At 40.4% G+C, this 24,210-nt stretch overlaps 1 protein-coding gene across 6 annotated transcripts in view; it reads left to right on the plus strand.

Moving 5' to 3' along the window:
• The window catches only part of LOC117901427 (protein FAM102A), a 53,419-nt gene extending 29,445 nt beyond the window's left edge, over positions 1-23,974 (plus strand). Inside the window, exons 3-12 of one of the 6 annotated variants that reach the window (XM_034812169.1) lie at positions 6,199-6,249; positions 13,753-14,284; positions 14,348-14,659; positions 14,719-14,948; positions 15,010-15,317; positions 15,412-15,494; positions 17,852-19,078; positions 20,836-21,498; positions 22,388-22,593; positions 22,664-23,974. In XM_034812169.1, coding sequence (XP_034668060.1) covers positions 14,109-14,284; positions 14,348-14,659; positions 14,719-14,948; positions 15,010-15,317; positions 15,412-15,494; positions 17,852-19,078; positions 20,836-21,498; positions 22,388-22,593; positions 22,664-22,782 — 3,324 coding nt within the window. In that variant the 5' untranslated portion in view covers positions 6,199-6,249; positions 13,753-14,108 and the 3' untranslated portion in view covers positions 22,783-23,974. The remainder of the gene's footprint in view (positions 1-6,198; positions 6,250-13,752; positions 14,285-14,347; positions 14,660-14,718; positions 14,949-15,009; positions 15,318-15,411; positions 15,495-17,851; positions 19,079-20,835; positions 21,499-22,387; positions 22,594-22,663) is intronic. The other 5 variants (XM_034812163.1, XM_034812164.1, XM_034812165.1 and 2 more) reach the window with 5 other exon arrangements.
• Positions 23,975-24,210: the final 236 nt, after the last annotated feature.

Below are 24,210 nucleotides of genomic sequence, written 5' to 3' on the forward strand. Positions count from 1 at the left end.
TCACTGCTGCTCTAGATTTTCGCTTTTCATGGTGCCAATGGGAAACCAAAAAGAAAACAAGAAACACCCAAACGTAGAGAGCCGCCGCCACACACAAAGAACGGACAGAAAATGTGACAACCCTTTCACATAAATTGTGGCCCCCATATCCGCGTGGGCACATACTCGTACCCGCGTGCACATGTGTCCTCTTAGAATCCATTTATAAACAGAAGTTGTGGACAGAGTCCACTCTCCTGTATGCCCCTGTGCTTCTCCTGAGGGGCATGCAACAGACGACAGCATTCCAGTGCTCGGGGTAAGAGCAGATCGCATTAAATTGCAGACGTGCCTTGGCGTTTTTTCGGACTGCAATTCAAAAAAAGAAAATCAAAAGTATTTCAATTTACAATTCCAGTCACGTACGACGGGTAACAGCAGCAGTAAAAATATAAAAAGAGAATAAAAGTAATAATTACGAAGAGTCCAAACACCGGGAAGAACCCCCCTACCCCTCCATCACTCTATCTCTCCCTCTCTTCATACAACAGAAACGTTTAGTTTTAGATTTCGAAAATTAATTTGTTGCACTGCCAGAGTAGACCTCCAAACAAAAGTCACCCAGGCGGATATTTATGCAAATTTCAATTTGGAATTGTAGTTGCTTGTATTTTTTGTTCAATGATATTTGTGACCTTTTTCGTAGAGTGTGGGCCGTCGAGGGCGTGGGCGGGGGCGGGGGCCTGCGCAATCTGAAACGGAAATTGCCTTGAAAATAGCCTGAAAATTGAAAGTGAAATTGTATGTTTGCCCATTCAGCCATAATATTACTCTACTCTTTCTCTTCTCTTCTCTTCTCTTCTCTTCACTTCTCTTGTGTCTCTCTACTATTCATTGATTTTTTTTGTTCCCCTAGTGAGTGGCTTAGTGTTACGACGATGTTCTCGCTTTCGCTGGTCCCTCATGTTCAACGTCATTAGCGCCGACAATCAATTTCAGGGCACAATTAAAATGCAGTTAGTGCATGGTCGCACACGCTGTTCATAGACACGCAATGGTGCAAGGTCTTTATATAGGAGAACGAGCGACCCCAAAGTTGGGGTCTAAAAGGCAGCGCCTAGATCGGGGATATACAGAATGTCAGCGGGAAGCTCTTAGAATAGGACAGCAGAGAGATCTGAGAACTCCTCTTCCTCTAGGACAACAGTGAGCGCCAAGAACTCCTCCCCTTTCAGGATATTAAGCGAATGGATGGAACGCCTTGTTGTATGCAACACAAATAAAACAGAAGCTTGCACAACAGGACACTCAAGCCAAAGGCAGGCACATAAATAATGCAGTAAAAGAAATGTCAGGCGGCTCTCTTTAAACTGGGGTTTAAAATAACGGAATATCCTTCAGTTAGCTTGAAAATGAAGGGTATAAGAATTGAGGGAATATAATTTAATTTAATTTGAGTTTAATTAAGTTAAGAAAGTTGGCAAAGGTTAAAAGGTTTATTTTGGATTACAGAAGTAAATAAACCACGAAAATATGCACAAACAAAATCTGAAAAATATCATTTTATATTGATTCGAGAATTGGAAATTCAAGCAGGTATTATTACGGTCATATTAAAGATCCATAAATAAATTGCACAAGTTCCCCTTTTTCGGAAAAATACGCTTAACATTATTGTTCTTTTCCTTTCATATCGCAAACCATAAAACCGCAAATTGTTGCACTTGCTTTTAGGGCACTTAAAAAAAGGTATTAAAAAGTTTTCATTTTGCGAAAATATTCAAACATTTTATATATAATTTTTATAGCTGGCATATCTGAACAATAACGGCACTTATCCCATATATTGCATAGCGTTAGAGAGGGTTTTCGCTTCGGAGTCGCTTTGATGTTCTGAACGACGCAATTTATATTAATTCCACTGTAATCTTGCACCGGACTTTGCTCGAAGGTCGTGTTTGCTCAAAGCTCTACAACAGGTAATCCTGCTGTCGGATGTAACGACCTTCCGTTGGACAGGGATTTAATGGGCATTAGTCAGGCGAATGGCGACTGGCCACCGTCGAATAGCGGGATTTGTCAAAGTGCAAGCTTGAAAGGTTTTTGCTGTTGCAGTTGAAGAGGCAGGCACCTTTGAAAGAGAGTTTCTCCCTGTATTACCGCCGCTTGAGTGATGGCTTGAATGCCAGACTGCTAAACTTTGTTTACATTAGTGGATCGCGCCGGTCTGAACTTTATATATAAGCATATCAGAAAATACTATTGCCCCGTGTCCCCGCTGTCACTGATAAAAGTGCTCTCTGGGGCTCCCATCTGACCGACTTGTGTGTGTGTTAAGGACTGATAACAGCCACACTCTTGAAGCTGGGGATTTTATTGGGATTTAATTATAGTCGCACAATCTGGCATAATAATTGTTTGTACAAATAGATTTCGGGGTTATCAATGAAGGAACTAGACGGAATTTGACGTTTGCGTTGGTATAAGATTGATTCTGGGCTTCTACGCCCATTCGTTTAAGCAGGACTTAACTGACTTGAATCACATTCTTCTATACCCAGACACCAAAGAATCAACTCGATTGAATCTCTATGCATAACTGACACGAATTTACTCTTAAGTAAACGAATATGTCATCAGTAAATGATTGTTTTTTCCTCTGCCTTTTTCTATTCTAAGAATTATTGCACTCGCTTGGAGCAGCGTATTGTCCTCGTTTCTTATCAGCTTTTCCACTAAAACAAATTGGTAAACAAAAGAACTTCCTTGAACTGTTTTCTTTGCTATTGAGCGTTGGACAACGAACACTTTCCAGCCATGGACACGTACACAATTATTTCTCACAGATATAGGACACTTTCGAAGGTTCTTTTGTCACTTCAATGATTGCTTTCAATCATTAATTTGTATTCGTAAGAGTGTCCCTATATATCTGATGTATTTTCTATGAGTTTCAGTTTTGGCGATTTTCCGCTTGGGCCACATTATTGACACTTTAGTGTTTTTCCGTCTATTCTCCGCACATTTTCCCTATAGTTTATTGACCAGGGTCAACGGAAGCCAACTGTCTGTCTGTCGCTGTCCATCCATCCCATCTCTAGCGGGGGGCGCTATTGCGTCATCATGAAAATTGCGCACCAGATTTTTTACGGCTTTTTTTCGACTACTTAACGCGTTTAGTATTTTTGTGGGGTTTTGTCGTTGATTTTATAATGCATTAAAAGGAAATAAAAAGCAGTAGTAACAGCCTTACAAATAAAAACAGAAATTGTGCTAAAATGAATGCGGTTTCAGGGTTACCCCGCCCCAAAAAGATGACCTTTAGATATTTGCCACAAAATACGAAAACTACTACGGATACTTGTAATAAATGCAAATTCCCTTGCGAGCACAGCCAGATGCCTGCCCTGCCATTACGAGTACCAGCAGTACGTATACCTACTGCCTCGACTCGTAATCAACTGCAGTTTTTTGTAGGGCTAAAAGTTCTTTTGGGGTTTTGTTTTTTGCATTTTGTTTTTTTGGACCAATGCCAGCGCAGAAATGGTCTGTGTCACTGGGCCACAGCCCGACCGATGACGCTGCCACAAAGAAAAACAAAGTCATATTCCAAAAGAAAAAGAGCCCAAAAAGTATTTTAAACGAAAGCACTGAGAGGTGGGGTGGAAAGCTTTATTGGAAAAAGTGAATGAAAGTGATTGAATTTATATTGAAATTGAGTAAAAGAGTAATGGCAAAAATAAAAAACTAATGGAAAGTAATCAAATAAAAGTTTATAAGGGAACTATTATATTTCAAAGAACTGTTCGATTCTGTTTTTGATTGCTGATTGAGTGTAAAAAATGGGAAATGCTTTCGTTTTCTCGGTAAAACACATTTGCAGTGATTGGTTATAATTATTGCAAGTGTCCTTTCCACATTCTCAGCTATATTTAAATGCAGCTATTTACTCTTCCTTTCTGCTTTACCAAACAATTCAATTTTCAGCAGAGCCGCAGAGAGAAAAAACCCCCAATTATTGACAAATTACGTATAAACATGAAAATCGTTTGTTCGGCCATGATTTCATTGATTTTTTTCCATGAAAAATTCAGGCTACAACAAAGATCTCTTTCAAGTGCCATTGGAAATACCTGCCTGCAACATTGCCACTAGGTGGTGGGTAAAGATTTTCCCAACATTCCCACCATTTATTTTGCGCTTAATTTGCAAAAGGCATAAACATTAATTTCAGCACTTCGGACACCCCATCGTTTTTTGGCCAAAATGAATGTTGGCAGCAGAGCGGCGCAGCAGAGCCACGTCATAAATTTGTTTAGCAGCTCCAACATTTGTTTACTCCTACCAGCCATTTCCATTTCCATTGCGCGAGAGAGCAATGACGTTGTCAGCAGCTGTCGCTATCTATCTAAAGTATATAGGATCTTTATCTGTTGGATATCTGTATGTCAGCGCCCCTATGGCGTCAGCGGAATCAATCTATCCAACCATCTATCAATTGTTGTATCCATCCCAGATACGAATCCCCCTCCAGTGCAGAACAATAAACATTTCGATTCGATTTGATTCGTTCGATTTGCTGGAATTTTTCACACTATAAAAATAAACGATTATTGCTGTTTGCCTTCGTTCTGTTGTTTGTTATGTGTGTGGGTGCTGTGGAAAATATATAGTCAGTCAGTGATCGGTAGAACAATGGAAGAACCTCTGGCAGGTGAGAAATTGCAGTTGAGTTCATCGGATGAGTTTGGAATTACAGCTCATGCCGAGCTATTTCCCCGAGAGATGATAATAACATTCTAATATGATAATAATAAAAAGAACATTACCTCCCGCCTTTAACCTCAGGCATAAGTCACGCTTTGGATCTCTGTCGGTCGCGGGGTCTCCAATCTCTGCGTTTCCGTGTCTCTCATCTCTGGTTCTACTGCCTCCGGGTCTCCTATGATGTCATCATCATCGCATTTCACATTTCACTTCCTCTCTGTGCTCCACTGCCACTGCGTAATATTTACGTTGAAAACAAGAAAAATTGTCAGCTTTACTTCTCGTTTGGCTCTCTTTTTTTATCGTCTCTGAAGCTGAAAGCTGAAAGCTGAAGCTGACATTTGACAGTGAAACACTTTCGTTTTAAATGCTGTCGTTGTAGTGGATGTTGGTTGTCGCCTGCCAACAAACGCGACGTCAACATCGTTTTTGGACACTGGCGATAGCTTGAAAATGTTATTGCTTCCATTGGTTCATGGGCCATGGGGGAACCCATGGGTGTGTGCTGGAATAATGTAACAGATATACGCAGGCACACGACTATATATTTTATTTATATGTGTCTACAATGGAAACTCATTTATTACATTTCTGATAAGTCATAGAGGGAAGCGAAGCGCCGTAGCTTCAGTTTACTTTTGCCATTAGAAGCGGCAACACGAAAGTTTTCATTCATTCATTTTCATTTATTTGTAAAGTAATTTCTGTAAAAGGGGGCAAGGGAATGGAATGCGAAATTATTTACAGGTGCGCTCTAGCTTGTAATTCGAGACACCGAAAACAATTCAAATGCAACATAAAATAAATGCATGGTGTTTTAAAAATCGCTTGCACACTCGTTAAAGCCATACAAATTTCGTGAATATAAACTATTTATAATCTTCCAATTGAAAATATGTTTAGTAAATATTTTAAAGGACTTTCAAGTCATAACTTAGTCAATTAAGCTTCTGCAGCTGTGACTAAAGAAAAGGTTACTTATTCATAAAAAAAAGCTTCCTGAAAGAGTAGGATATCCTTTACGAGTACTCTCTACACCGCACTCAAGGAATATAACAACCAGCTATTATAAATGTGCAATGGTAAGCTCTTTCCCTTGCCAAAAGTAGTTTCCCCCGACGAAGCTTTAAATCAAAATGAAAATAAAAACCCATAAAAGGAGTTGCACAATTTTATAGCTTGCTTTTGGGCGGTGGCGCAACAATTTTTTATGCCCAAGCTCCTTGGGTCATTTGTTGCGCAATTTTATACTTCAAGTATGTTTTATTTTTGCTGCACTTTAGTTTTGATGGAAAATGTAGGTCAGGACTTGGCTGCAGCCTTTGATATTTTTGCTTTCATTTAAAGTGCTTTACGTTTTTTTTCAGCATTTCTGAGGAACAACCATTTTTTAATGATGACACTAACTTTACGTGCAGCCTCTGATTCGTCTCTCTTTCTCTCTTGTTACAGTGTTGGCCTTTCGTGCAGACGACTGACTTTTAGTGGGGCCTGATAATGCGGGTAAGTTGACACAATTACCCGTACTCTCGGTTCTCCCAGGGCTAGGTGCCAGGTGCAATGGCACTCTGGAGGCGTAACCTCATTAACACTTCAGCGACACATCCTTCTCCATGAGAAATGTACGGGGGCAAAACACAGAAGCAGAAATAGAGAAAATCGTATGAAGGGGATAGTAGAATCTAATTAGAGAACCAAGTGATGCCCTTTAAAATTTCGCTTTAATTTTATAAAGAATTGAAAAACAGTAATAAAATAAAAATTGTTGAGTTTTGTTGGGGTTGATGTATATTGAGCTAGATATTTTAGTCGATCCTGGTTAAGCGTGGTATAGACCAAGTTTAATTTAGTGTTGAAATGTTGAAGAATCACTTGAAGATATTGATATTTGGATAATTTCCATAGAAATAAATGTACGAGATTTTTGTTGATTTCTTTGCCTTTCAACCAAATGATACACGGGATAAAACTCTCATTTGAAGGGTATAAAAAGTTATGGGGGAAATTAAGTTTGCACTCTTAATGACGGCGACGACGCCGACAACAAGCTGCGAGTAAGAGCCAAATGATAGAGTGAGTCTGTGGCTGATGCCTGTGGGTGAGTGATGGAGAGAGTCCGCCTCCGCTGTCAGGTGGTTTATCGTCGTTGCAGAACAGCCCTAATGAGTTGGCGGTGGGTGGGTTGGGGCTGTCTGTCGCCTAATGGCCACAAAGTTATATAATCAAATGAAAGATGAAGGCGTTCGCCCGTCCATGAGGATAAACTTTCTATACCATGTGCATGTAATAAAAGCTTCCGCCCTCTCCTCCTATCTCTCAGAGCACTCTCTCTTAATTGGAGGCTGTGTACCGAAGTACAGTTGACCCTGAAGTGCAATAGGAGCCACAGCTCGTTAAAGTTCCATTGCCTACATTCAAGGGTAAACCTCCTTGCTCTTTATGGTAACCTTTTCTTTGGAGTGGACGTCACTGTATAAAAATAAAATAATATTATTGCCAGTGGCACCCAAAAGGCCATAGGTTTATTGATATAACCTCCCACGGGAAAAAAAGGTCGTGACGTGCAAAGCTCCCATGCTAAAATGTGTCGAAAAGTTGAGCGAGCGAGAAAAGCGAGAGTGAGAGCGAGAGAGTGGGTGTTCGAACTGCATTGGCAATTTTCGCTCTCTTTTTCTTTCTGTTTGAAGTAAACTTGCCTTTAAAATGGGTTTTCATTAGCACTGCTGTTGCTGCTGCTGCTTGTTGGCTTCTGCAACACTTGACTTCAAGGTCAATGTCTCGTGACAGCTTGGGACTCAAGTGTCGTCTTGTTTTTGTCTCTCCTCTAGCTCCTCTTTGTGTCCCTTCTTTTCGTTCTGTCTGCTATCAACGTCTGCGTTTTGTACCACAGTTGCACAATGGGGAATTGTACCCCTTTTTGTGCCAAAAACTAATAACTTCAAAACCAAAGAATATCTCAAGTATTTGAAATTTATCATAATTGTACGATTGTACACAGATTTAGACAATCTGCATATTTTATTTCCCGAGAAAAGTTTCAAAATAACCCTTATCGTTTTCAAAACTAGTGAAAGGTATTACCGCTTAAATGCAATGCAAATTGTCATCTTCTTTAGCAATTTTCTTGGTCACTGAGTTCCAAACGTTGCAAACGACTCGGAATTTTAAACCCTCAGGTTGTATTTTCGAAAATTGAAATACCTGCGAAGACGCAGGGAAGCGCAAGAAGAGATGAAATACATTTGATCAAAAAATTAATACTCTACAATATCCATTCAGTTTAATGCTTCCGGGAGCTGTCAGGCACTTTGTACGCCTGTTCAAAGACAAATCTGTTTTCGTCACAAATCTAAACTTGTTTACAAACTAGCCATTAAACATATTATGAGGTGCATTTTTTCATTTTAAATACCAGGTTGATTTGTGATTTTTCACAGCAAACAGCCGACTTTAACAGCTGTTATCTTAACAGTGGTGCGCACTGTTAATTTTTGGGGTGCATAACATTAAAGACTTGTGTTACCTTATGTGTATCGGTTAAAAAATATTATTTGATCGACTTTTGAAAAATTAGTTTTGGTCAGAAAAAGTGGTAAAATTACCCACAGTGAGATGGAACGAAGAAATCACTCAACGGGCAGCCCGTTTTTCAATCAAGACACGTGTTTGGCCCTTTAGCTTGAACTTCGGCTGTGTTGTGGAGTGGATTTGGGAATTGGAATTTAATAGCCTGAAAAAGTTAGAAAATTGTGAGGTAAAGCCAGTTTACAGATGTTCACCAGAGGGAAGGAAGTTTATTTGGTGGAAATTTAGATGATTGTTTGTAGATTATTTTGGGTAGGAGTCGAGCATTCGTGCAGTTTACTGTGTTAATTGTATTAAGGAAGGAGTAATAAGATCACGGAAAGTGTCTTGGTTCAGAGACCTCAAAGGGCCCTTTAAAGGAATTTATGATCCATTCATAAGATTTAAAAAAAAAAATACCCGTAAATTGTAGCTTTAAATGTTTTTGAAAATATTTTCCAATAAACTAAGCTAATTTTTCAATAAACAAAAAGCCACAAAATGTGTGAATTCCCATGAAATCCGTTCCCATTTCCTGCTTTTTCAGAGAATATCCACATATTTCGTTTCATCTGCCACTTCATTTATTTGCCAATTTATGATTATGTTTGCACTTTGCATTGATGAAGCATCGACGGGTAGGGTAGGCCCTGTGTGTGCACAGTACTCATCGCTGGCTCCGTTATGTTCTATAGGCGCCCCCCAACAACGCTTATCTTTATGGACGCACTCACTCACTCACTCAACCGACACTTTGGTCGGGTCGGCAATCGGGCGTCGGGAGAGTGGGAGACTGACCTCGTGGCTTTTGGCATATGGTGTGCTGCCATATGTTAAGGCTACCCACCCGCAGCCATCTCTCGCTCTCGCTCTCTCACTCTCCGATCCGATCAGAGCCAAAGTGAACAAAGTTTCCGTTTTTACACATCATTAGAGTTTAAATATTTTTTGTGGGCACTGCGAGAGGGAGCGGAATGAGGGGAGGATTTTGGGAGATCACCCATAAAAAAAGAGTGATAGAGAGAGAGGAAAGAGAAGCCAGCGATAGGCAGAATTCAAAAGCATTGCGACATGTGTGCAACAGCTGCAGCAATACGTGAATCGAGCATCGAGAATCAAGAATCGGGTAACGGAAACACTACTCATACGCGATATTAGCACTGGCGACGATAGAGAGGGTGGGATGAGGAGTGTTCGAATGGAACTGCTAAAAGATCAAGATGGGAACAAGTGTGAAAATTTGGGATACCCGCTACTCTCATGAATTTGAATGTTGAATGGAGTGAGTAAAATATTTCAATGAGAAGGAGAAACTAGAATTACTTGAACTTTTCTTGTATATTTGTATATTATTATTTTAAGTGAGTAGCTTTGTATCTGGTTTGTTGGGTAGATATTACTTCAATATTTATGTCTGCTGAACATGAGCCAAATAGCTTCGAAATAGTGAAATCCATAGCTTTTATACGATTAATACAAGCAAAAAAATACTTCTCTCAACAAATACTTCTTTAAATAAAACCTTGAACTCCACAAGTACAAGTACAAGCATGATCGATATGTACACACCGATAAGAGACTTGTCAATTTCTATTACGACTAAATAAATTAAATGTTATTGATGATGTGCAGACTTATCAAAGTTAAAGTTAAAATTAAAAGATAGCCACGTAAATTCCACTGTCAGCCCTCGCTGAACCCCACAGATAGCACTGCGAACTGCTGGCTCATTTGCTTCTTTGTTGCCGGCTGCTTGACAATTTCAGATTTCAGATGTCTGCTTATCAAATTGTCGCATCTAACGGTGGGTAGGTGAGAGGGTGGGACTAGGGACGGGGGAACTGATTAGTGCCACAGACACCAACATTGTCTGGAGCTTGATTTAAAACATACAAGCTTCACATCTCATTATGCATCTGATGGAATTAATTGTGTGAATTGTAGTGTGTGCCTGCCTGTTCATGGACTTGGCCTCCAAGCAGACGTTGCGACGATTACGCCCCCCCACACACACATACACACGAAGAATGGCACGAGTGAGTACTCATTCGAATTAGCTGTTTAGATGAGAAAGCCAGGGGGAAAAGCGCACTGCAATGCAATGTAATTACCAGCCAAATGCCAAAGATACATTCCACATGTGTGTGTGTAGGTGTGTGTGTGTGTGTGGTGCACTCGTGCACATGTGTATGTACGTATGTATGTATGTAGATGTTCGTATGCTGTAATAGCAAGTGCCAAAGATAGTTGGCAATTAAGGGATCTTGCTATGGGAAAGCATTACACACTAGACGTTTCAGCCAAGACATTCCACACGGAACTTTGTCGAGTCATTGGAAGAGGGGGAAAATCATTCTGGGAAAGGTCTAATTAGTGGCAGTAACAGTATTTACCTACACGATTGGCATTTACGGTTAGATTTACGGAGATAGATTTTGTACTGTTTCTTGGAATTTGTTTAAAAGCCTTCAGGATTAAAGCTTTCAAAGAAACTCAATAAATGTGTAATAATGAATAATGAAAACTGATAGGAATACGTTAATCTTTTTTTCTGCTTAAGAAACTTCGAACAGAAAGAAATCTCTTCGATTAGTTCAAGAAAATATTAAACTAGCGTATCACAGCTTGTTTTTCTCCTCTTGCTAATTAAATGACTTTTTCTGCCACGATTTTTACTTATTGAACTGTACACTTAATTTGCCTAATTGCAACCAATATCGCTGCTTTGCATTGAATGGAAAACTCAAATGTTTTCATTGGAACATTCCCCACCCACCCACAGACACACTCGACTCGTTTTGTTTATAGTCCGACTGTCATCGACTGGCGCCAGCTGTTTGTTGTTTTGCTGTGCTTTGTTGTTGTTTGTTCTTTTGCCAACTTTTGCAATGCGATGCCAAGAGTCGCACCCAAGATGTATTTTCTTTTCCTTTTCTTATTTGCATTTGTTGCATATTTTGCAAGAAAATATTTCTTAATTTCTCTCTCTTTCTGTCCCTCTCTCTATTTTTCTTTCCTTATAAATTGTATATAGTAGTTTTTGCTGCTGCGTCATTGTTAATAAATAAATACCCGCCACCAGCGCGGCTTGCCTGCCACCTTGTCCCCTAAAATGTTGTGTTTTCGTTTTGTGGCAAGGTAAAGGTCAATGTGACATAATCAAAGCTGTTTGGGTTGTTTTTCTTTTGATTAATTTACGTGTTGTGTTCCCTTCCCCCTAATGCACTGGCTAATTGACATTTGGACAATGGTTTAATCAAGTTTGATTGAGGAACAATTTGGCAATTAAAGTAGTTGAAACTTTTCTCATCATCAGCGAAAAAGAGTCCCTGGGGGAAAGTCTAGTGAAAAGCAGAAAGAACTCATTAAAAAGGAATCCCCCCAACCCCCCACGCACTTGACTTTAATGAAAAGGATATTAAGAGGAGAGGGAGAACCTTAACAATGTTGCAAGTTTTACGCGTCGTTTGCCAAGGGAGTGTCTGTCCACTGAAATCCACTTCTCTCGTGATTTCCATTTCGTGCAGAGGGTAGCCAAAAGGGACGTGGATTGTAAGGATTGTACAAGTCCGTTTCTAAAAAGGGAGTGGGACTGTAAGTCTGTTAGTCAGTTAGTGGGTCAGTCTGTGGCTTTACGTGTCGGCGAGCAATCCCTTTTAGCTTTTTGGTTGCACGCGGAGTTGCGCCTCAAGTTTCCCTTCGCTCAACCGCATGTCCACTTCCTCGCTCCCCGTCAACTGTTAGTTTCAGTTTAAACTCAGGAGTACTTTTGGGTGCGGCACTAAACCCCCCACACAAAAAAAAGGGAGGGAAAATTCTACTAAAATAACACTTACCAGTGATTTCTGTGTTACTTTTGGTACGAAATGAACGATATCCAGTGTCCAGTGGCATAATCCTCCTGAGGGCATAAGTGGGTTAATGGCTTTCTGTGTGTATTTTCTGATTGGTTTTGGCCATGTTTGCGTTGGCCATTGGTGCGGCTAATGTGGGTAATGGACATAATTGGCGTGACGGGATTTCAGTGTGTCTGTGTGTGCATTACGGGCAGTGTGGTTATGACAAATCACTTAGCAAATCTGGCAATAAATGAAGGAATGAAGGACGAGCGATAGGCAGGGATTAAGGGAAGAAGAATATAGCTATTGGGGCTTTCCACTGAATCGATAAGTGCTGCAACCCAACTGGGAGGTTCTTCAAGTCCTTCCATCACTAAATGCCTCCTAAAATAGTTCATTGAATTCTGAAGCTCATGACGGCTCCCCCAGCGCCCGTGCTCGTATTGTGGCAGTCATCAAAAGCCATAAATCACTTCTCGAATAATCAATTTTTTATCCATTTTGCTCCTGCTGTGGCGGGCGCCTAAAAATATGCCGCGTGAAGGCATTTGTACATTTTTTCAGGCCGCTTTGGCACAAGGACATAATACCAGTCAATCATATTATCAAATGTTAATATCTGGAATAGTACCTATAATTGAGCTGCGACAACACTTAAATAATTAAAAAGACCAACGCACGCAATGGGTGGAACAGGACTTCCATTTCCCCACAATTTATTGGCACTTGGATGCAAATATTTACTTGTATAATTTGCGACATAATTCTGAATGGATTTTTAGACGCGTTTCTCATGATTTAAACACGCAAATCGGTGACGCATTACGCAGCCAAATGGGCTTTTTCTTTGTCTTTTTGTCTGGGCGATTTTTTCTAGATACCACAACCATCTTTCTGCTTTTTGCTGTTTGCATTCTGTTTCATCTCAAGCTCGCAGCAACATTTTTTTCGCTTTTAGACTGATGACTAATCGGCCGTTTATGTTAGCTGTGCGATTCTGGGAATTCTCGGATTGTCTCTCAATGTATTCGCACTTCTCAATTAAATATATGCAATCAGGTTGGGTTCATTCTTTAAATGATTTCAGTCAATTTGTTGAATGATCGAAGCAGCATCCAAGCGAGGGAAAGGCAAAGAGAGACAGAATATCGATATTTATACATATTTCATTGAAGTCTTTATGCATAGTTGCATAAAATATAGTATTCAGATCGGGGTAATACATATGTACATACATAGGTATTACGGCAATTCAATCTCGGAAAAATAATTACATGTAAGAGAAACTCAATGATATTTTACTCTAGCTCAAGTGTCTGTGGAATTTAGCTTCAAATTGTACATTGGTGGTCACCAAAATGCTGCACAGCATACAAAATCCTGAGAGCATATGTTTTGTGGTCCCAAAAAAATAGACCATACAATCATTTGAAAATTTAGTTATGTTTGCCGGAGTTTATAATAAACAAATGTACATACATACATATGTATTATAACACAAAGCCAGCCATACACACACTTCAGTTCATTTAAAACTCAAACCTTTTACTGATTTTAATATTTTCTTTCGTTTTTGTTTTTTGTGGGTTATTTCTTTCTGCAGTTGGGAGCCCAGCAGCAGCACCGCCAGAACCAACACCACCCAACGTCAACCCTGAAAATGGCAAGCATGTAAGCAGTCGGAAAACAGGGTTAAAACACTGACAAGAAAACTAAAGATTATACAAAAAAAAGATAAAACAAATAAGCTAAAGAAGCAAAGCAAACTCAAAACTCACCAAAAAACACACAGAGTAAACGTGAAAAGTTTCCGAGTGAAAAAACAAATAGGGGAAACCAGTCTTAGAGGAAAAACCCCAAGTGCCAAGTGCAGAGGCGGTGCCTGGCAACCGCCTTAAAGGTTTTCATCCATTTGGAGACGCAGCAGTGAAAGGCCACGGATTATTGGAAGGGAACTGAATGACACTACTCGGGCCTAGCGCCCCTGGCATGGCCTTTATGATGAAAAAGAAGAAGTACAAGTTCAATGTGGAAGTGCAGCTGCAGGATTTAGTTGAGGTTGCCCTCGTCAACGAGGTGCTCTTTGCAAAGATACGTCTACTGGATGGCGGTTCGTTTCAGGAGTACAGCAGTCGGTAAGACCCATACCATCCTTATATCTAGAATTTACTTTAAACTAAATGTCTTTCATGCTTCAGAGAGGAAGTGAAAAATCATCGCGTGGAATGGAATCGCAGCTTCGAGTTTCCCTGCAAAATGAGCGCAAATGCCTCGACGGGTGTACTGGATCCGTGCTTTTTGCGCATCTCTATACGAAAGGAGATGAAAGGCGGTCGCAGTTACTATAAGTTAGGTTTTATCGACCTCAATCTTGCCGAATTTGCTGGCGCCGGCCTCACATCGCGCCGCTTTCTCCTCGAGGGCTATGATTCGCGTCATCGTCTCGACAATTCCATGCTACGAGTAAGCATCAAAATGCATATGCTAAGCGGTGATATACTCTTCAAGGCGTAAGTGGTTCGACAACATCTTAGAATTCCATATTTAAATGTAATTTTCTTTCTAACAGACCCACCCCGAGTCTAAAAAGCAAGCAGACGAAGCCCTCCATGGATGATCTAACGAATGCCGCCACTGGAGTGGGTCTGCAAACGCCAACTGCTACGGCGTTGCCCAGCATCGGCAGTGGGAGTGGCGGCAATGCCATTCCCCTGGGCGGCAGTGGTGCCACACTGGGTGGCGTTTCCAGCAACCAGTCGCTGCCTGGAACGCGACCCGTGTCGGGCACAAAGGAGGAGGGTAAGACTTACCCCTAAGGATAATAGATTGAAGCTTTATATTTTGGTTTATTCTTTTGCAGAGCTCGACCCGCAAGCTCTTATAGCGGCCATTGTGACGGACTCTGGCCTGTCGGAGTCCTCGGAGTCGGCGGTGACGCTTACCACGGATAATCTGCAGCAGCATGCCGCTGCGGCTGCCTCCAATGCCATCACACCGTTGCCACATGCCCTCACAGGACTGGGGATCATTGGTAGCAATAATTATGGCACCACAGGAGTCTCGGGAGTAGGCGGGGGCGTTGGCAGCGGTGTCGGCGGCGGTAACGCCGTCAACACTGCCGCCCTAATGGAAATGGGTCATTCGAGGAATTCCAGTAATACTAGTCAAGTGAGTGGCGGCATGGAATATATGGCACCCAGTGGGGCAATTAACTAATATGTTTGTTTACTCCTCCTCGCCACTCGTCCGTTTTGCCATCCAGATGTCAAAGGGTTCGGGTTATAGTAGTTTTTCGCACAGTCAACATTCGAGGCAAAGTTCCGAGGGCGATTCGGGGCATGCTAGGTAAGTTGATCAACTCTGGAAATATCCCTGGAGTATTCCTTGCATTCTCTGCTATAAAGTGTACAAAGGCCTACGACTTCATTTCTTTGTATACCTTTTTTTTTAACCTAATTTGTGAACTACTTTTATTTGATTTATTTTGCCTACGATTCGTGTACTCTTTCTACCAAAATCTGCTCTCTAATCTGTAAACTATATATATATGCGCTATATAAATGCTAAAGCCTACAGCTAAGTCTTTCCCTCTCTATCTCTCTCTCTGTACAAAACTGTGTCTAAAACAAACAAAACTCGCTCCCTTTTTAACCCAAGCGTTAAGTCTAAGGACTTGTTTTTGAGTCTCTAACCAAATTGCACGTTCAATGTGTACTAAAAAAAACAAAAACATATTGGAACAACAAATTTAACACACACATAAACTTACACTAAGATATTATTTTAGTTGAAGTTTTCCAAATTTATAGTCATTTATTATTTAGATTTTAGTTCAGTTTTAGTATTTAAATTAGGTATTAATTATTATTTCTTTGAAAATTTCATTATTTTGATTAGCCTGTCGATTCTTTTAATATTAAGTTAGTTTAGGCTCAGCTCTGAGATGTACTTTTAAGGTGCTACAAATAGAATAGATAATAATAATGGTTTTCCCTTGAGCATTATTTGTATAATTTAAAAAAAAATATACTATGCTGAATTCATAGGTATCAATTTGGGCCTCGAAAGTGACGCTGTGAATGTTTCACTTGTTTTTAGTCATCTGTCAATCATCATGCTGTCGAAAATAAAGTTAGATAAAGATAAATATAGGTAAAAGTAATGTATAATGTAGATGAAATCATTAAAGCAAGAGCGCCCTAAAATGTTGTCTGATATTGAAAATGTGATCAAAAATCTATGGAAATGTTGTAGAATCAAGCTCTTCTAACAGATCTAACAGATTCAAACTAAAGTTCTTCCGAAGAACTTTGTTTTTCTACAAATTTTTACTTCGTTTTCGCTTTTAAGCTTTTAATGTACTCACAAAGTAGAGTAAATAGTGGCAAGACTTTCTAAAACAAAATGCAAGCAAATATCTTCCACCCTTGACCATATGCCCTTAGCTTAGCAATAATTTATTCAAAAATCCCTCAAAAAAACGTAACCCTGCGGAGAAGGTTATACCTTTACGTCAGCGATCCTAACTGACAGTTCCATTATAAAGTGGAGGCTATCTGCACTCCACACTCGGCAGCAGGTGTTTCTTCCGACTGAAGATATTTCCCTTCAATTATGTTATGCAAATTTCTAGTTAGTAAATGTGCCGCCACGAGCAATTGTGCTGTGGATGCGGGATGCTGTGCTGCTGCAACAACAACGACATGCAACCAATTTCCCATGGCAAAAGTTTAAGGTCAAACGACGGCAAGTGCATGCAAACTCGTGTATGGCAAGAGCGTTCTAATATCCTTTGTGCCTTCCGTGACCAGACTGGTTGGCTGCTGGCTGACTGGCTGGCTGCTGTTCCCCGCTCCTGTGCCTCGTGTGGCATATAGAATGTGCATGTTGGCTGCATTTCAAAAATGCTTCATGTTGTCTGTGATTAGCGTTAGGGTTGGGTTGGACTGAGGGGTCTGTTGGGTTCACACAATATGAGAATTTTTGAGCGAAAGAATTGTTTTTCGCTAAAATATGAAGCTCTGATGACTTCATCAAAGGTTGCTTGCCCCTGAGATTTGTGGCATTTGGCCTTTACACAAAAGTTGTGTGTGCCACACACAACCTTGAGCTAAGTAAAGCAGGAGAGCATTATTTGAAAAGTGGGAGATCTAAAAATGCTTTGCCGTGAAATTTGGTTGAAATTAGAGTGAAAAAGCCCCTAGTTTATTTAACCTACTTTTAATGGTTTTTCATTCCATTCCATTCGCACATTTACATAGGTCTGTGGTTAATTCTGTAATAATTTATATATTTAAAACCCTAACTTAGATGTAAGATAATTAACTTAAATTCATGCAGTAATAATGGTTAAGGTCATACATCTAATCCCATGGCTGGTTTTTTTTTCTGCCCCCCTTTAATCTGGTTTTATGGTAGCTTTTATAATTTATTTATTTTTAGTGGTTCTAATATAATTTTTAATTAATCTGTTGGCTAAATTGTTTTAACACCAATTTTTGTTTTTCTTTCTTTTTCTTAACCAAAAAATACTATATATATTTTGTATATAAAAACAAATATGGGGTAAATGGAACAAAAAAACAAAAACTAACCAATCGCAATAAATGCCTTAAAAATAACATTTTTGTAAAAAATCGAATAAAAAAAAAATCGAATCAACGAATCATCGTCCAAATGCAAAAATCAACAACAAACTATAGTCGTTTTAGAAAATCCGTTTCTCTACTCAATAGACTCAATCAGAGGGCAATAAATGCCATGAAATTGAATATACCACATGGTCGGAAATGTCACGAAAAGGAGAAGGAGAAGCAGCAGCAGCAGCAGAAGGAGCAACAACCAAAAGTATTGGGCCTTGTGGCTCCAGTCAGCCATCAGCATGTGCACCACAGCACGACCCACCTGAGCCTCACCACCACCATTGAGTATGTGAGCGAGGAGCAGTTGTATTTGACACCAAATGCCACCATGAGCACTGGCAATACTCTGCACTTTGAGGACTTTCACACACCAATGGCCGAGGTACCTGCGGAGCCACAGTTCCAGGCGGTAGCTACGACCACTACACAGTATTACGACAGCGGCGAGGCCAGCGACACGGATGAGTACATGAATGAGGACTCGGGTGACAATGATTCGGGCCTGGAGGAGAACTACCACACACCGCGAGTGGCCAAGATCAAGTCCATGGAGAATCTGTCGATATTGGAAATGGAGTTCCACAAGGCCTCGATGGAACTGGATCGGAACTCACCGCGACGCCTCAAGCAGTTGGCCGAGCACGCCAAGATACCCAAGATGAAGTCGCTGAATAATCTCTGCTTCGACGACTACTCGGAGCAGGATGTGCGCGAAGAGTTCCAGCGTATCCATGATCAGTCGCTGGAGGAGCGACTGCGCTTCCAGCAGCATCACCATTTCGGTCCGGGGCTGCGCAAGAACTCCACCACCTCGAATGGATCCTCGGGGAAGCTGTATGTGAAGCATCAGACGCACCAGAACCATCACATCAAGGTGGGCAATGCCAAGTTCATCGGACAGGATGGCAATGATAGTCCACAGAGTCCGCATTATCCCATACAGAAGATGCGATCGATGGGCACCATTCCGGATGTTGTAAGCGAACGCATCGAAGCGGATCCCTTCCTCACGCCCACCACCGAAAGAAAACCGAGCTTTCCGCGCCTGATACAATCGGCCGAGAAGCCAGCCCTGGGCTCTAGCTATGTGAATCGGCTGCTCAACTACGACGTGGTGGATTCCCCAGCGGAACTGTTGGCCAACTCGGTGTCCTTTATGTCGCGCACACCCTTCGAGCGGGCCTATCGGCGTAACATACTGCAGGGCACTTCCTCGACCCCTCTGGCCACACAGGAGACCTACATCGTTCGGCCACATTCCACGAATGCTGCCTATGAGCTAATGAGGTTCGTCGCGCTTTTATTTTCATTTCAACAATCAAACAAAGATCATCCAACTAGCAAGCAGAATGGGTTACTCGTTACTCGTTGACAGTTAATCGTTACTCGTTACCCGTTAGACTCTTAGACTGTGTTCTTGAATGTTTATAAAAATGCCAGCAGAACGTTTCTCTAGCGTCATTGTCCCTCGTCCTGGTCCACCGCCTACACACAGCCGTTGCTCTCGTTTCCATTTAACATGCGATTATTCACATATATCTTTTCGTTACTCGTTACACCTTTATTTCTTTACTCGTTACTCTTAAATTTCGTTTTGTTTTTCGTTCTGTTTTCGTTTCGTTCAATTGTTTATACTAATCATTTAGAGAGTACTTCTTTGGGCCTTAAGTCTTAAAAGCCTTTAAGGTAGACATAAGTTTGATATAACGATTATAACATATTTAAATGCCATTTTGGGACCCCAAACCTTGTACAGTATTATGTTTATATGGAGAATTGGCTTCTAAACACACTCCTCCTCTCTTACTTACCCTCTCCCTTGGTGAAATTTATGATCTAATCAACACGAAAAACACAAGACCCTAACAGTTCCGATACAAAATATAAGGGATTCAAGAAATTTCACTAAAAGGCACTCAAAAGAGCATTCAAACAAAAAGCATTTGCCGTAAAGTAATTAAATGGTGTGTAAACTAGTTAGCCTTACCTGCAAAATGGCCTTCTACCCGCATCCTCTGGCATTCTAACCACGCCCACGAGAACATGGACAAGCCCTTGAGGTCACCAGCAGCCAAAGCCTGAGTGAAATAGAATCTGGGACAAGGATATGGCCCAAGTGCAGGGCCACCTGAACGCAGAGAGGCTTTACGACCCCTCTGTGATGTTGGCTATTTGTATGAAATTTTTATGAATTTTGTGCCACCCTCTATGGTCTGTTCTTCTCTCAGATTTACCCCCAATTTCAAATTCAATTTGAGGCGAATCTCTGATAAATTTGCATAGAGAATCAGCTCCAGAGAGCTCAAAGTAGAGCATGGAGCATAAAGCGTAGAGCAGGAATGCGGGGTGTAGGTGCTTATAAATTGTCAGGGCCTGGCCATTAAATGCTCTGGGTCCGACAGTTTTGCTCTCCGTCTATTTGAAGGGGGCAACAGCATTCATGGGCGACAGGTCAGGGTTATATCAATGAGAGGTAGATGTGTGTGTGTGTGGCTGTTGGGGCATGCTGCTGGCGCGTGTCCACTCGGGTTTCATGTCGTAATGGATGAAATAAATAATGAAATTGATGGGAAATACATCTCGAATTGCAATAAGATGGATTTATATGTGTTGCTTGAGCATTAAGACTGATATAAGAGAGTTATTGGTGGGGTTTCTTTATTGAAATTAAAATTAACTGAGGATTTTGTTTAAATTTCTCAGTTGTTTACGTATATGTAAATTAATTGTTGTTTACTTTTTGTTAATATATATTTAATATTCAAACACATACGCAGCCACAAAAATATCCGATACCCCTACTATAAATCGAATCAATATCTTTATATCGAATATCCCTACCAAAAGAAATGCTCTTATCATATATATAACGCATAAATCCAAATCAAAAGCTTCTTAACTTTATAGACGATATTGTCAACCAATAATTTGGTTACTCTTTTTTAAGTTGTTTAAGTTTTTCCAACAGAAAAAATGTTTTTATTTTGTCAAGATAATTTGTATGTTAAAATGTGTGTCTAAAACGAATATTCGAACGAATGCAGAAGCTTCAGTGGAGTTCCTCGTCGCCTCTTCGATGGCAACAACAGCAACAGCAGCAGTGGAGGCGGCGGCGGTGGCAACAGTGGCCAGAACAGCAACAACATTGCCACCATTTCTGGGAGCGGCAGCAACAGGCAGCAGCAGCAGCAACAGGCTGGCGGAAATACTAGCACTTGCTATGTTCTGGGCTCCAGTTGTTCACCGTGTGGCACACTCGCAAGCATACATTCCAATCACTCGGCATCCTCGTCGAATGGAAGCAACAGCAACAGCAGCAGCAGCGGCGCAGTCATCACTTTCCAGTGCAACTCGAGCTGCGGCCAGGACACTGTGGATGGCCCGGCATCCTACTCCCCACAGCAGCACCAGCAGCAGCAGCAGCACCAACACCAACAGATGAGCGTGGGATCCCCCAATGGCCATGGCAGTAGTCCGCGGCTGGGCAACGTCATGTCTGCAGATGCACTCAGTTCGTTGGCCGCAAGTCCCACAGATGCGTGCAGCATACGCTCCAATCCATCGGCGGCCTCGCTGCTGCTATCCACCTCTGCGGCGGCAGCCGAGGCCTCCGCCATGGCCTCGGCCACCACGATGTCTATGTCGGGCGCAACGCTATCGCCGCTGGCCACCACACAGATAATACGCCGCCCCAGCATCACCATGATGTGGGTTCACATTCGATCTATGGCTGCCTAGTGGCCTTTGCATAATGTTAGCTTTTAAGTTCTTGTAAATCCCAATCCTGAGTTGTTGCACTCCTCTCCACTGTGCATTTTCCACATATAGTTCATATATTATATTCTTTTAGGAAGGATATACGATGTGTTCTGTGTGTGTAAAATGTGCTGTCGATAGTTCCCAGATTATTCACTTTCTTATGTGTCTATGCTAATTGCTTAAGTTTTACTACAATTTTTATATATGAATGTAGATCCCTCTATGTATTTGTGGGCATTTTAGATACAATTTTCATTGAAAAATTGTATTTATTATTTAAGAATTACTTTAAATATTGTGTAATAGATGTCCAACTAGATGTTTTTGCACTCGTACCATATGTTCAAGTTCATTTTAACCATTAACTGCCATAATGTTCATAATTTCTATGATTTATTCATACCTATAATTTCCCAACTTTGATTTCACTTCATTTTCCCCAAAAATGTTTTCCATATAATATCAAACATTCTTAAGGCTTGCCTCAATCATTATACGTTCCGTATGACATACATTTATGAACCCAGTAATTTTTGATTTATTCTGGATTGGACTTTGCATCATTTTGTCGGCACTGTCTGTCGTTTCATGATATTCAGCAATAAAATGAGATATATATATATGTATATATATTCAAGCATGATATATGTATGATATGATGACCGAATGGAGTGTCCATATTTTGTACTGTTCTGCCACGTTATTCTGCCTGTTCTTCTGTTTGTTTTAGTTCCCGCAACTGCCAAATAGAGCACTGAACTTTAGTTATTTACGCTTAAGTTTATTTTATTTAAATGCCCAAATTAACCTTTGTCATCTCTTGCTTTGTTTCTACAGGAATCCCAGTTCCGGCTCGCTAGTTATAAGTGAAACAGGATCTCTAGATCGCTCGAAAAGTAGCGGAGAGAAGCGCAAAAAGGGGGCACTGGATGATGGGCCCCGCGTTTCGGATCGTGTGGAGGAGACGCGCGTAAATCCCGACTCATTGATCGATGAGATATTGAAGGATACAAAACTGGATCAGCTAGAGGAGTCGGCAGAGAGTGAGTTGTCATAAAAACATATTGATCCTTGGTTTTGGTATTAATTTGAATACTTGTTTTGCCCCTGCAGCTTCTGGCCTTCAGCTGTACATTGCGCGGGATGGCACCGCCTCACTGGGCGGACACGAGGTGAAGTCCAGTGTCCGGGCGGGTGCCCTCAAGCAGGTGGTCATGCAGGATAGAAGATAGTAGCGTCCCTGTTTTGTAAAATGTATTAGAAGACTAACTAAGCAAGCAGAAAGTAAACCATAACTAAATGTACTAGGCTAAGAAGTGTGCAAAAATACGTTTACTTGCAACCTATAAGTGAGAATAATATATATGCATTATATACGCTATATATATGTGGGTATATGATGAATGTCTATGTCATGTCAAAACACTACACTACACTACTATTGAATGTAATTATCTATAGCTATATATGTATGCCCATATATACGATACGATACGATACAAGTGGAGTGTCCAGCCACTCCCCTTCAACCCACGTTTCGAAAAGTTGTTGTGGCAGAATTAGGAAAAACCAAAAATCAAATCAAATGCAACAACAGCTGCTTGCAATTTACATATACAAAACAAAAATACAACTATATGCATTCAGAATTATTCACGTAGAGGAGAGAATCTAAAATCCAATTTATTCATTTGCTAAAATTTTGAATTCAACTTTGATTTATTGCTTCCATAAGAGAGACATCCAGTCTCGCTATAAGAAAATATTCAAATACAACAAAATGCAAATCGTGAACTGCTAAAAACAAAACAAAAATCATACAACACATGCCATACCCAAACACATACAAACATAATATTGAAATACCTTCAACATGTAATCCACAAATTGTAATAATCATCGAATCAATCAAAATGGTAATAGTTTTCCAGCTGAAAGTTTCACGAATGTAATTTGCATTTTGCTTTGACAATATTCAGACACAGAAACACAAACATACATACATATTTATGTATATGCATGTATTTTATTTTACTATTATTCACAAAGTTTTACCTTCACACACCTACTCCCAAAATAAGTAATTGTTGTACATTTGCTAACTGGTATTCTTAGCATGTAGTTAGCATTTTAAATCAAGCTTATTGCAAGCAAATTCATTGAATCCCCGTACAAGTATCCACATGTTTCGATCCGAAAACTTTTGTGTTTTATCTTTTTTATAATAGTGAGCAAAACAACAAAACAAAAAGCAGCAAAACCCATAAAGGAAAACAAAAATGCAATTAGTTATTAGCCTGTAGTTTATGTTGGATACGAAAATAATGTCTGTGTAAAATTGCTTTAGTTATTTTTTGATAATTTGTAAAAAGTGAAGCGAGATATCGAAACGCTCGAGAGTTAGTTTTTTAAATTGTACAAAAACCGAAAAAAATAAATACAAAATCCATGGTTGATGATTGTCGAACAATTTGAGTCGGTCAATTGCTGTTGTTGAACCACTCACAAAAGATCTTTTTAAAAGTAGCCTGTCCCCTGAAATGTTAAAACCTACTTTTTACTGTCGTCCCTACTGAAATGTATCGTTATCTTCGAAGCTACTTAAAGATTAGTGAAGCGTTTATACAGCTCTTGGAAAGTACCTTTTACTAATCCTCTTA

The sequence above is a fragment of the Drosophila subobscura genome, chromosome U (genome assembly GCF_008121235.1).
Source record: "Drosophila subobscura isolate 14011-0131.10 chromosome U, UCBerk_Dsub_1.0, whole genome shotgun sequence".
Taxonomy (NCBI): Eukaryota; Metazoa; Arthropoda; class Insecta; order Diptera; family Drosophilidae; genus Drosophila; species Drosophila subobscura.